Source organism: Chelmon rostratus, chromosome 6 (genome assembly GCF_017976325.1).
Source record: "Chelmon rostratus isolate fCheRos1 chromosome 6, fCheRos1.pri, whole genome shotgun sequence".
NCBI lineage: Eukaryota > Metazoa > Chordata > Actinopteri > Chaetodontiformes > Chaetodontidae > Chelmon > Chelmon rostratus.
Genome location: NC_055663.1, coordinates 5,699,331 through 5,713,823, shown reverse-complemented (window position 1 = coordinate 5,713,823; position 14,493 = coordinate 5,699,331). Strand labels below are relative to the sequence as shown.

The following is a 14,493-nucleotide window of genomic DNA, read 5'->3' as shown; positions in this document are numbered from 1 at the left end:
GTGTCTGTTTTCATTTCAAAGCCGAATACATAGAATTACATACATAGAATTGCAACACGATACCATGAAACAGTCTGTAGAAATAAAACGCTGTGCCCCTGGTTATTGTGGGATTGGGATTTTTTTTGTCAAACTCATTGTGTCAAAATGTTGGACTCTGGTGTGTAATGACAGGAGAAGAGCTCATCCTAGAAAAACAGGGTTTAAGAATGCCGACGGAGCCTGGACAAGACAGAAATCAATAATATTTATACAAGCCTACGAACAAGGCTCCACATAACTTTACGACGCGGTGATAGTCAGCTCGTAGAGTCAATAGTGTCCAATAAACACACACACACGCACACACACTGTATGTAATAACGTGCAGGTTTTATAGATGGTGCACACATGCACACACATACACACTGAAAGCTCAAGGCAGCTCTTAAACAATATAAAGTAATGAGCTGCAGACCTCTGTCAGCAGCGTGCACATATTTCACCACCGCTGGGCCCAATCATACACACTCCTACACTGCTTAATATCATCACATCTCAATTCATTTTGCTGCAGTTTAAACGTGTGGCCTTCACCGTAACGCTGCCTGTCTTGCCTGCGGCTGTTTAGTCAATCATTTCCTACATTTGACGGGATCTCAGGGAAGGTTTAAACAGTGTTGCCTTCAATCCATTGTGGACAACTAAGTTTGATTTTTTTTTTTCTTTTCCACCAACCCCAGAGCTACAGGCCTGACATTGGACTGAGATGCATTGTCTTTAAAATTCCAGCAGCAACAAATCAAACCTATTCATGAGCGCTTTATTGATTTTGTTCCTCAAACTCTGCGTCCATAAAATCTCCCGTTAGTCATCAATTTAAAGTTTGCTCCTGGCTTTGGTGGATTCTTTTCACACCTCTTTAGATAACAGACTTGATCTGTTCTTGGGTTTTTACTGGAAGAAAAAAAAAAAGTCATTGCTTTCCTCTCTGAGTCAAAGCAGTTACTTACACGTCTCATTACACGACACCAGTAGAGCCATTATTAACTAACTAGTGTAACTATTTAGTGGCCAGGGGCACAACTTTGCAATGACGACAAGATGATTGGCTACCTGTTTCCATCTGTTACCATACAAACATGAGAGCGGTATCAATCTCCTCATCTGATGTTTTGCAAGACTGGGCTGCAAGAAAAGGCCTGTTCCCGGTTGCATAAAGCCACTTTAAGGTTCCCCTAAATTTTTATTCGAGGAATAAGCTGCGTAAAATGACCACAAGGATGTCCTCAGGACGCTGCGAGAGAAAAACCTTGGATCTCTCAGTGTTTGCTTTCAGATACTCAAGTATTCCCTTATACGTTGCCAAGAAGGTCCTTAGTAACCATTTTAATTAGGAAAATTAAGACACCCCATGCCAGTCTCTTAAAGTGAAATAATTTGTGGAGAGTAAGACACTGGCTGAATTTATGGTGATTAAAGAGGAGGCAACGCACGCTTCGAGGGGATGCTCAGCCTGCCGTACGTGTTTGTTATGTCGGGGTTGAATTTATTTTAAATTCCAAACTTGCGCTTTTGCATATTCTTCAAGGATCACCTTCTGTCCATTTCGCCTTTATTTGTGTTGTGTCTTTGTTGTCCAGTCTGGAGAGGCTAGCTAACACTGACAGTGATGCTGTTAAGTTACTTTCAAGGATGGTGATGTAAGTGAAGCGTAACCATGGTAACTGAAGTGCACATGTGCTGTATCACGGCTGTGAAAGCCTTAGTCTATGCACTTTATGCAACACTCCTAGATGAACCTCTTAGCTTCGGGAAATGTTTTACATCAGGCACCAACTTAAGCTTGAAACTTGCAGTAGTTTTTGCTGCCGGACGCTTTTACCTTCATGGACGTAGCTTTGATGCTGACCGTTATCACCAAGGTTAGCAGTGTGGTCAGAGCAGAGCCGGAGAGTTAGAGGATCCTTTTTATCACCTCTGCAGGGCCACAGAGTCAGAAGGGAGCAGATGTAATCATTTGGTCAGAGAGGCAGGAGGGTTAATGGAGTGGTAGTGATTAGATTAACAGAGGCTGCTGGGCGATGTAGTGTTTCTAATTGAGTTGGGAGCATGTCTGTGTGTTTTTGTCCATGTGTTCGTGCCTTAAGGTCGACTGCACGGCGGTTATAAATCTGTCATGTTCTGTCGCTGTTACGAGTGCTTCACAAACAGGCGCCCATGCAATCATTGCCTCATAAATCACATACAGCGCACATCTTTACTGACGAACGACCAGGTGTTCATTCTTGCGGCTTAATGTTGCATCAATGCTGCTGCCTCATGACAGCAATTTAAGTTAATGGAGATTCAGATCAACAATGATGTCAAGAGATAAACAGTCATTACATGCCAATAAAACAGACAAAGCCAGAGTGCACGCATGCTTCGTCACTGCCAACAAAAATTTGCCGTCCAACCCGAGAAAGCACGTGGAGGTATGTAGACATCTGCTTTTAAACGAAGTAGTGCAGTTTTAATCGTGCGGTTGGTAAAAATCACATGAATGTTTATGGATTTGACGGCCAAGTCATGTATTGGGATGAGTTCCTGTGTGAATCCTCTGCTTTAATAGTTAGCTAACAAAAATACTGAGTTAACATTACTGACAAAGTTTTTCAGAAACATGTTTAATCTTGTCAAATAAACACCATACTGTCAGTAGGGATTCTTTTTTCTGTACTTTTTAAACTCTTGGTGTAATGCATTGACATTAACGGACTGAACAACTTGTGTTTGAGTGATATTTGACAAGACGGATCTATTTGACTTAAGTAATGGAGTTGTTTACCACCACTGCTAAAGTACGTAAAAAGTTTACTTGGGAGACAAAAGACATGGCAGAATAAGAGAAAGTAGGTGTAACAAGCAAATCAATTTTAACACTTGAAACATGCGCAGAAGTAGGTGTTCACATGTGATATTTGTGTGTGTGTGTGTGTGTGTGTGTGTGTGTGTGCATGAATGTGTACTGTGAAGTCTCAGCGAGGCACTGCTGGAGTTATGTAGGTCATAGTGGATGAATTTTTAATTGTACTGTAGTAAGCTACAATAACACTGGCGCATAAAAAGCTGAAGATAGCAGCTAATCTCATGTGATCAAAGCCAGTGCAGCAGCAGTTCTTCCCTTCCTCTTGTTGTAAATGGGATTCAAACAAATAATTGCAAATAATCCTCCAGGCTCTAATTGTACAGCACTTCGTACACACACACACACACACACACACACACACATGCAAATACACTCGTCTTCCACAGACTAAGTTAGGCTTCTGTTACATGCTGGACTACTGGGAAGGGAGCTGCTGTACTGTACAGAACGTTAAGATCAAGCAGAGAAATGCTGCAATAAAAGACTTTTCAATTTCTCTATCTCGTTCTCTCTTGCTCAAACACACACACGCACGCACACACACACAAGGCCACTGGAGATGTTTTATTATGCGTCTTAGACCACAGGTTCCCCAGGAAGCCTCCATAAAAACATTTCTATGAGCTTTGTGCGATTATGAACATTTTGCTTTCACCTGCGGGATACGGGACTGTAGAAGGGCAGTGCTTCACGCCCTCCCATTACAATTTAGCAGCAGACAAAGTGCTTGTGCACTAGCTGTTGTCGAGGCATAACACTCATTCAACACTTCATCACCACTGCTGTGGTACCTAGATAACAGAGAGTGATCTTTACATGCGACTTCTATAGCTGTAGACTATAGCGGCTGGCAGAAGATGGATTATGCGATATATATAAACAAATCACATGTGTTAACAGAAGGAGCATGCTCGTCAACGAAGAGCACCCCCCTCCTCCAGAATTCAGCAGGCTGCAACTTTGCTCTCAACTCTCCACTGATAGTTTGTGCATGCTCTGCATTACCCGTGGTCCCCCTTCACATCAGTATGCACCTCCAGCATTCACTCCAAGCCGCTTCAATAAAGCTAAATCCTCCGGAAGACAGACGACGTGTGTTTAGCCTCGTGAAAAGCTCGAAGAAAAACATCACACAGAGCGTGCTGCTGTTCTTCGTTCAACTTGTTTCAACATTTAGCAAGTGGCTGACTGGACTTTTCATCTCGTTCGATAGCTGTAGCTGGTGCCACATTCGCGTGCTCCTCGCTCTCATAGTGTTTATCAAATGACTGATGACTGAAATTCTTTCAGCCTGTATGAAACACACCTGTTTTGTCTGCTAGATGTGGTTGTGAACGATATATTTGCAGCTCATTTCAGTGCGCTTGTTGACGCCTCATAGAGCCACTAACCAGAGAGAAGTCCTCTGCTCAGCTTCAGTCTGATGTTATTTTGTAGTGTGGAGGCTGAACACCAAAGCAGCCGCTTAACGTTGCATGTATAATTTGTCTCACAGTAGTTTAAATCATTGGGTCAAATGCGTTGACAGGAAATGCATGTTTTTGAGAAACGTGTGTTGATGACCGGTGGCAGTTGCTGCTGTTGAGTTTTATGGCGGCTGGCATCCGTGAGCGTTACATTACCTGCTGCATTGTAGCAGCTTCACCGTGCAAACTATTTGTCCACTTAAGGTGATCGAGACCCAGTTCAGTTGCTGCCTGGAACGCAAGTTTTAAAACAACTGGACCTTGCGCATTTCTGACTTTTGTCATGCATGCTTGTACCTGCGTACCAGTCATGTGCAGCACTGTCTATGAAAGTATTTTGTCGAAAAATAAGAAATGTCAGCCAATAAAGACAAACAAAAAGACAGTTATAAAACTTCTGTTTCATGTTTCTATGTTTGTTCTCTACCTGTCGGCTTGTGACAAACACAGCACAGAACTGACCTCCCTCTCTCTCCCTCTGTAGTCTTTGCTGCTGATTCGTCAGGAGATGGTGGTTTCCCAGAAGAAGCTCGGCGAGTTTTGCGAGGCTCTGAAGCAGTATCTGAAGAACGTGTCCACTCAGAGAGACTGCTTTCAGTAAGTCTCACTGCCGCTCCACATGTTCATTACTGCTCTGCTGCAGAGTGCAGCACCGTAACCCCAATAATTTTTAATATTTAATGCCGTCTATTTTCAGTGTCAGGACCTCACTGTGTTAAGAACTACCTCAAATATTCCTCCACTGATCTTTGATAGCATTTTTTTGTCACATACACACACAGACAAAACTTTTCCAGTGAATCTTTGAGTGGGTATTTCATCATTATCTTTCCAAAATCCAAACAAAATGCTGATTCCCTCAGGGTTTGAACCAGTGGGACAGTCGCATTGTGCTGAGTAGCCAGTCTGTATAGTATTGCACCTTGAGTATAGTCTGATATACACATGCCGTACTTATTATGAACCTCCTGTGTCTCCTATGCGGAGCCTAGAGGTGCTGTGAAACTGTCTAATATCCAGAGAGATTTCTTCAAATCCCAGACTCAATATGCTGTATGCATAGTCCAGAGTCAGATTCTGCATATGCCCTTGGCAAGACTTCAAGGATTTGGCTCTACGCTATTTCTTCTATTTGTATTATAGTTTCTCGCACTAGTAAGTACAGTCTATACTTTGGGATAAGAAGTCTGCAAGAGGGGTAGAGAAATAGGTGTAAGGCTCAGCAGCTTCTTGTGTGCGTAACACATTCACATAATATTAAATACTTTTGGAGTAATTTAAGGCAGAAAAACATGTCTTCCAAAAATTGTGAACAAGCTGAAACAACCTTTAAACCCAACATCGACACTGACATCTCCTGTGAAGTTGATAAGGCTAATGTGTTAGTTAACAGTTGCCAATTTACACATCCAGCAGACACAGAGCATTATCATTCATTCAAAGTAGAGTTTCTGGCCACCTACTGCAGGTTGAGTCCTATATCTCTCGTTTTAACTCTCTTTTGGTCTCCACCGACTCCTGAAGAAGATATCTGGCTCTTTAGCTGCTAAATGCTCCACCAGCTTGTTGCTAATTGTGTCTGCTGTAGGAATATAAAGGCTTTATCACTAACTAACTAATGGCTGTTTGAGTCTGGAAATGACACTGAGTGGTGTCATGTGATCCATTGTTAACAAAAAATACTGATTATAGCAGCGAAAAAATCAAGCAATAACTGATGCTGACAAGGCAAATGCTACTACAGAAAAAGTACTCTTTAATGTCAACCTGAAAGCAAATCTACAAACAGACCTAACTGACGTGGTCACTCCCTAATTATGATACATAGTCACACAGTAGGTTGAATGAGATGATTTATGTGTTCTCGAGATAAGACATCAGCCTGAACACACCTGCGTCTGGAAGACCCAGCTGCTCTGTCGTGAGTTTCCTGTCTAAAACTGCTGCACATCATCAAGACAGAGGAACAAACAAGTCTGAGGCAACTTTATTGAACCAAGTACATCCGAGGTCGTGGACACAGACTGTCCCACAGAGTACAGTACAATCGCTCAGGAAATAAAAAGACATGGTGCAGCTGTGAGTCTGCCAGGAGCAAGGTGTCCTCAAAAACTGTTGAGGTGGGCGACATTGTGCATGAAGTATAGCTGCTGGCCAGGTGCTTTACCAGATTTAACTCTGCACTCTCACATCATATCTGGCCTGGATGCTTGAAGGAAGCTGTCAAGCACTGAAAAAGAAGGTTCTGGTCTTGTGAAGCCAGACTGAGTATTTTGATATTATCCATACGCCACACTGCAGAAACACACCATCCACACCATGAAGCCTGGTGGGGGCTTACAGCATATTAAAACCTCCTGGAGGAAAACTTGCTGCAAAAGGCGTTTATTTCCCAGCTAGACAACAACCAGGTCTGCACAGGAATGAGTTAAAAATGCCGTTACTGTCCAGGTGGGGCCAAGTCAGAGTCCAGACCTCATTCCAGTCCAGAATTCATTGCAGCACTTCTGTTCACTCACACAATCCCGATGTAGCCTGCAGCGTGCAAGGCTGAGTCAAGCTTACAGCTGCCAAAGGTGCCTCCACTAAATGTAAAGCAGAATATATGCATTAGCTTTCTGATTGGATAAGAGCCATTAAAGGTCACGGTCTGAGCAGTAAAAAAATTGAAGACAGCAAAAGAATAAATCAATATTTTTTTCTGTTATGTTTGCACCCACCTCATTCCAATTCACCACATTAGTTCACCCATGTGCCGAGCATATCTTATAATCAAATGGTTCCTGTGAGGACGGGCTGCTTCAGAGCAAATAACGTCCTAAAATGATCTTGATGGAAGATGCTTGAAAGTGCAATGGGGCAAAGTTTTTGGATTGTGAGCCGGTTGTTTATATTTGTGGTTAGAAAGTGCTGTAATACCCCAGGCTCACACACTATTATGGAAAAGTTGGTCACATGTGATCAATGCCGTGTAGTGAACCGTGGCTCTACCCCAGCTGTTAAGGGACAGGCTATGCTAAGAAACTTCAAATTGCATGTCCCAACCTTTGAAACTCTGTTATAAAACCTCCTCAGCTGCTGATTTAGCAATGCTGGTCCCAGCACTTGTTTTCAAACACATTTATCTTTATTCTAAAAGCTGTTCCAGCATCACTGTTGGTCATATTGCATTTGCCTGTGGTGAACATGGTAAACATTAAACCTGTTAAACATTAGCATGTATTAGCATTTGAGCATGCATATGTTAGCATTTAGCTCAAAGCACCATTGTGTGAAAGTACAGCCTCACAGAGCTGCATCTTCGTATTCTGACTTTGTTTTTGTATTTAGAGGTGAGATTTTAGAAGAAGAAATCATGCTGAATTCACTGATTTTAAAAGTGCTGCCTTACCAATGAAAATCCAGTTTTGCTCAGTATGTGGAGGATGTGGTCATGCTGGTTATTAGTAACTTTGTCAGCCATCCATCTTCAAACATGTCTCACAAACCTCCGAGGCTTTCAAGGTCTGTGGGAACCTCAACAACTCCTTTCCTAACAGATAAAAAGCCTTCCTTCAGTCAGACACACACACACTCAGTCTCACCTGCTTCACACTCTGCACCTGGAGGACAAGATGTATTAAATGATTCAGCTGTGAGCAGAGAGCACACGCAGGTAGAAAAGGCCTTCAGGTGAAACACTACAGTTATTCTGATGAGGCTCTTTTTTGTTTGTTTTTAGCATTTTTCAACCTTTTCACTGGCTCGTCGGTACCTTTGTTGCTCTCCTGCCTTATCAGTAAATTTGGTGGCAGCACAGTGCTTATAGGTAGCTGCAGTAAATAATGCATGAGGATAAGAAGCTTTGTTGATGGAGGAAGCCTGCTCATTAACTCTGAATAGACTTTTCTTTCCTGTGCGCCGTCTCATTCTTTCTCTCTTTTGTGTCACGAGGTATCCTTCCTCTCCTCATTTAATCTTGCACAAACGAACTTTAATATAAAAGTTTATTTAGTCTCTGCCTTCCCCGCTCATTATCTTTTAGGGCGAGCGTGCATTCAAACACTTTATTGTACCCTGCAGCAGAGCTCACACAACTCATTTCTTTCAAAGCCTTGTGAAAATATTTAGCATGTGGCAGCGGCCTGTCCCCCGAGTGCCCTCCGGAGGGTTCAGGGACGAACCACGTCGAGGACTGCGTGTACGCTGCTCAGGCCGAGCGATGCAATCTAGGCGTCAGATTCCAGAAAACACAAGAAATGGCAAAGTATACATGTCACTGGTCATAGTCATCTGTGAGTGTCCGAAGGCACTGAATACTAGGCAGCACCTCAAGATGTGGCATGAAGAGCTTTTCATATTTCACTCGCCATGCATTAGTTCTATATTGAGTGTTTGATACTAGATTGATCAGCAATAGATTAAAATATGATCAGTGATCACCTGAATAAACTGTGGAAAATAACAAACACAAACAAATACATTGTGCAATAGAGAAAGATTGAGAAATCATCAAAACTCTTATAAAAATATTTATTTCACCTTGCTAGGCCGTGCCTCTCTCAGCAAGTTCAACAGCTGCTACCAAATTTAGCGAGTTAGCTCCTGTTAGCTCCTGTTAGCTAGACCATCAACAATGCCAAAGTCATCCTAAACGAGAGGCTGCTGGTTGTTTCAGACGCGCAGTACACAGACTGTAACTAACCCGTCCTTTTATTTCACTCAGCGAGGCTACACATGCTACCAACCCGTCCAGCGAATTAGCTAATTACTCTGTTTATTCCAGAGGTACCTCAGCGGCTTGTAATTCTTAAAAAGTCACTCAGAGAAAGACACAACTGTGTGAAGAGCAGAGGGACACAAGGTCTTTCTCAATGCATGTACGAGGAGTTTGGACTTGAAGTGAAGGACGCACTCCACTCTGGACTGGATTCAGTGATCCTTCTGACGCGAAATATTACTTTCATAATGTCCTGAGATGTTTGATGGAGCTCAGGATGCTGCAGGATGCTGCAGGACTCTGTGGAAGAGCTTAACAGTCTGCTATTGTATGTAGACAAACACAAAACAGCATGTAGCTGTAAATTTAACAGGTGACAGATTACAAATCTATCCATGCAGAAGAGGCAAAACTCATTTTTTTAGCAGTACTTTTTTGTGTGTGATTGTAGGGAGGTCTGTGCTTGCACCATGAAAAACTGGAGTGAAAATTGTGTTTGTGATAAGAGATAGCCTGAGCAGGCACAAACTCAAGTGTAATTTCATGCTGAAACAAGTATCTGAATTTCACCGCACTGCCTGATCTGCATAAACACAGCCTCAGCTGCTCCACTCGTCTCTCTTTGATGTGTTTGGAGCCACAGAGCTACAGAACGGGCAGGTGCAGCTAATGGACTGGAGTCCGATGAAAATGGGATTACGCTGCGCTGGTGCTGCTGTCGCTCTTTACCGGCACTAAATTAGAGGCCTTTGTTGGACACTGTATTTCAGGACAGTTTGTTTTCATAGAGCTCAAGTAGTTCACAGCGTTGTACCAAATGGTTTGACTCATTTTAAGATTACATAGAAAATATTCCTAATGACTTAATGTTGAATTACACGTAATACAGTAGAACACCATGTTTTAATTTTTAAACAACCATCGACTGTAAACATTAAAATGAGATGACATTAGAGTACAAATTAGAACGAAATCAGGGTGAGAAGTCACTATAAACTGTGAAGTGAACATCACAGGCTGGGGGTGGTTTCAAGCTGCTACAATCAACATGTTTATGTGGTTCCAAAGGAAAAAAATGGTTCAAATGACAATGTTTAATGTGAAAGAGGTCGTTCGTCGTGACAAAGCAACAAAGAATTATCCCCTCAGCTCTGAGGAGAGTTTTAGTGTCTTTCAGTTCATTGTTTTGGTTTTGCAGGCCGTAGCTATTTTGGTTCACTCTCCTCAGTGTCTTTTTCAGATGCAGCAGTCGGCTGTTTTCAGCAGAAAAGCTCTAAAAATTAATACTTTACCCGCCCACCACCAAGCTGCACATACGCAAGTTAGCAACTGGCTGCTGAACGAAGAGTTTAGCTGTTAAAACGCGGCATCTTTGCACTGTGTCTATTCAATGTGTATGTGTCAGTGTTTGCATATTGTTGCGCTGCCCCCAAGTGGTTTAATGAGATGGGGGATGCATCCATGCGGGCGCATACTAACTCTCAAGCACCATTTTTCTGCCACTTGAAATTAGAATACTACTGCCGACCAGCTGCAGTCTCTTTTGTTCAACCTCTGTCAAATGGACATTTCCAGCAGCAGCGTGGATGGCGGCTCCAGTTTACCCCCGCAGCCCTTAAATGCAGCACTTGCTGTGAAAACTGAGTGACACTATCAAGTGAACATGGACCAAGATTCCTTCTGAATTATTTCCAGCACCTCGTTGAACCCACATCTAAATACATTCATGCTGTTCCAGAGACAGTGTGCAGCCCTGTTCATTACAGTGAAGTGTACCCTGTAAAGTGCCTCAGAGAGCCGGCCAATAGCATCCAGCTCCCACCGATTGCGCTGCCCTGGTCTCGCATTGTTCCACCACATTATTGCACATTTCATTTGTATAGATGGGAAGCAATTTCCAAGCCCTCATGTTGGTGTTAAGTGCTGTGACATCAATATTGTGCAGGATGAGGAAACAATTCTTCCTGATACACACACTATTGTGTGCTCGTGTCTTTGTCATTCTCATAATATGTCTTTAATGTGCACCACTTGTGTTTCCTCCCCTTTCTATCACTACCTCGTGTCCTCTCCATCCTCCATCTGTCTCCTTAAATCCCTCTTCTGCTGCACCTAATCCATCTTTCCCCTCTCTACCATCACTTACACCATCAATCTACTGTATACATGCATCCCTTCTTCTCACCTCCGCCCTCCATGATCCACTTCCCGTTCTGTCATTACTCACTTTCTGTACCCGTCACTTTCTACACCACCTCCTCATTTATCCGCTCATTCACATTCTCCTCTCTCTGCTCCAGCGTGACTGCTGTGCGCCTGCCGGATGGTTTATCCTTTGTCGTCTACGAGTTCTGGGATGGAGAGGAGGAGTGGAAGAGGTGAGTTTTCAATCACATTTGGCTTTGTGTAGTTAAAAATAATAATATTTCAGCCTTAAGCCCGAGCCCCTGGCTAATATCTGTCACTCATGGCAGTATTAAGAGCTTTTTGATTTTCTGTGACTCGTGTGAACGGGCTTCTGATGCAGCTAAAGCAGCAGTCTTGCTGTGAGACTAAAACTGAGCCAGATCCACAGGCAGAATGAGGGAGGCCCGTTGTTGCAGAATGCTTCATTCCCAATGCGGATCCACTCTAAATGTATTAAAAGTCATTACTGAGTGTGGACATTCATTTTGATCCTGAAAATGCCTTTGAGTCAGCACTCCGGCTCCTCTGGACGTTTTTTGGAGCTGAGCAGGCTGTTCCTTCCTGCCGTTGTTTTCATTGATTGGCCAAATAAAGAGAGCGCTCACTTTTCTTCCATTACTGTCTTGAGCCCGTTGGACGGATTCCTCCGGTCACATTTAATTAGCATACTTCAACCATTCGCTCGCTCCGGAGGTGCTGAGGCACTTGAGTTGCGTCAGGTCATCATGATTTAGTGATGGTGCTGGTGCTGGGCATGAGGAGAGGCTGCTGATGTAGCTGCCTGCTGATCTGAGTTTCTGCTCCACTGCTCACAGCATCTCACCGCCATTAATATTTCAGCTCTTACAGTAAAGGCTAAGGGCCGTGCTAAGCGGTTGGAGGCTGTGTGCGCTGGAGCGCCTTTATGAGTGGCTGCACAGATGTGTGTGCTCATGTACATGCGTATTATGTGTGTGTGTGTGTGTGTGTGCTCGCTCACCGTCCCTTCTGATTCCAGGCACCTCCAGTCGGCCCCCAACAAAGCCTTTCAGCATGTGAAGGTGGACACACTGTGCCAGCCGGAGGCCATGTCCTCTGTAGCCGTGCCAGGTCAGTGGTGAAATACTGAAACAAGTGCTGAAGTCATTTTTAGACATTAAGACGAGCTAAGTGTGGAAAAACAGCAAATCCGAGTCTGAGTTTGAAATGCAAGAGCATTTGCCAAGCAGGGAGTTGCATTATGGGAAGTGCAGTGATGGACTGCAACTATGTACAGTTACTTATACAAGTAAATACAAATATTTCCATTTTCTGTTACTTTCTAATTTTAATCCTCTCCATCTATTTAATAGCATTCAGATTATTAACACAGAACATAATCAACTAATACTACTTCTGATGTATTATGATAGATCACTTTAGACTACCCAGTAATCGGCTGTAATTAGCTACATCTTATGAGCAACAGCATTAAAGTAATGCTTACAAATGAATGCATCACTATTTATTAACGAGTGATATTAATTAACTTATGACTAAAGTAACATTTTGAATGCAGTACTTTCACCTGCAACAGAGTATTTTTACACTGTGATACTGCTACGTTAATGTAAGTGAAGGATCTGAATAATGGTATGGTGGAGATTTAGTATTGACGTGGTTAATGGGGCCACTGCATCACTCCCACAAAAAAGCATGACCAAATCAAGCTTGGATGAATTGTTATTTTATTGTATTTCCATCTAAAGAACTGATAGCACTAAGTACAATGTTACAATTAGATGGCAGTGAAAACCTTCAGGAGCTGAAGCACTGATATGACTAATAAAGCAATTCAACTGAGTGGAAGCATGCACTGTCAGCCTAGAATACAGAAAAGAGACATGCTGTTATTTTGAATGGCTTGTTAGAAAACAAACAGAAACATATTAATCAAGACCATTGACAAAAAGACACAATATTTCATATCTAAGTAATTCCTATATTCATCTCATCAGTCTAATCAAGAGGAACAGATCGTTGAATTAGTATTATTCTCTGTCGCCCCCTGACAGATCCTAGTTCTAATTCAATGGAGTACATTCTTCACTTGCTGATTCATTGTCGATATAGTTTTCCAGAACCAGGGATGATGTTTAAAAAAACGTATTTTGTCCACCCAACAGTCCAAACCCAAAGATTTTCAACATAATGAAGATGTAAAAACAGAGCAAGTCACATTTGAGGAGCTGAAACAGTGAATGTTTGGCATTTCATTGTGATAAACGACTTAAATTATGAACCCGTAATCAAAATCATAGGTGGCAGATTATGAAAGAAAACAGCAGAACAAAGTCGAAGTTAGTCAGTGCTGAAGAGAACACGAGGAAAAGATGCATGAACACACAACTACAGAGCAGAAGTCTAATGATAATATAGTGTCGTCATAGAGCTGAGGAGCTGATTAGTGTTCAGTCAGTATGGCTGGCTGTGTAATTACTGGAAGCTCAGATGCGCTGAACAATTAAAGCAGCCTGGCACCATCGGAGGCGCCTGACACCGGCATGCATCCACGCTCCGAGGCACACGCTGTCAGCGACTTGATGTGGGTCCTGGCAGACGGCCATTTGTACTTTCTTCTTCTCTAACTCTTATTTTTTTTATCCGTCTCTCCTCCCTCCATCACTCTCCGTCGTCCTTCCTCCTCTCTGCCTTGCCAAATTTCTCCTCATCTCTATTCAATCTGTTTCCCCCCATTCCCTCGAACGTCTTTCTGTACCCCCCCCCCGCTCATTTTCTTTTCTCTCAATCTCTCTTTCTCTCTACCCTCTTCCTCACTTTCATCCCTCCTCCCTCTCTCTCTGTTTGCAGCCGCCTGGTGCAGTGTGAACAGGGCCTGAGCATGAAGATATTCAACTACACGCCAAGACTCCTGGACACTTCCTGTCTAACCCCCCCGATCCTAACCCCCCCCTCACACCCTCAAACCCCCTCCTCTTTCAACCCTCACATTCCTCTTTTTGTAAGTACATGTTTACACAGTGCAAATGAATGGTGTCACCTGCAGTGAAAACTGAACAAACAGTGCATTTTACGAGTTCGCTGGCTCAAGATATGGGATCGTGTCATGTTCATGCTTCGAGTAGCTTTGAGCCACTGTCAAGAGCAGTTCGTCATGTAGCAGGGACCCTGACGTTGAGTTTTCCATGTAGCAGTTACCGGTTTTGAGTAGTGCATTTGGGAGTGCTGCTTTTTTCACTCCTGTTAGGGTTGAACTGACCACAGGTAGCTCA

At 43.0% G+C, this 14,493-nt stretch overlaps 1 protein-coding gene across 1 annotated transcript in view; it reads left to right on the top strand.

The window, feature by feature from the left end:
- The window catches only part of necab2 (N-terminal EF-hand calcium binding protein 2), a 116,856-nt gene extending 102,756 nt beyond the window's left edge, over positions 1-14,100 (top strand). The window contains exons 10-13 of the mRNA XM_041938583.1: positions 4,841-4,953; positions 11,356-11,433; positions 12,240-12,331; positions 14,072-14,100. Of these exons, the coding sequence (XP_041794517.1) occupies positions 4,841-4,953; positions 11,356-11,433; positions 12,240-12,331; positions 14,072-14,100 (312 nt within the window). The remainder of the gene's footprint in view (positions 1-4,840; positions 4,954-11,355; positions 11,434-12,239; positions 12,332-14,071) is intronic.
- The last annotated feature ends 393 nt before the right edge of the window (positions 14,101-14,493 follow it).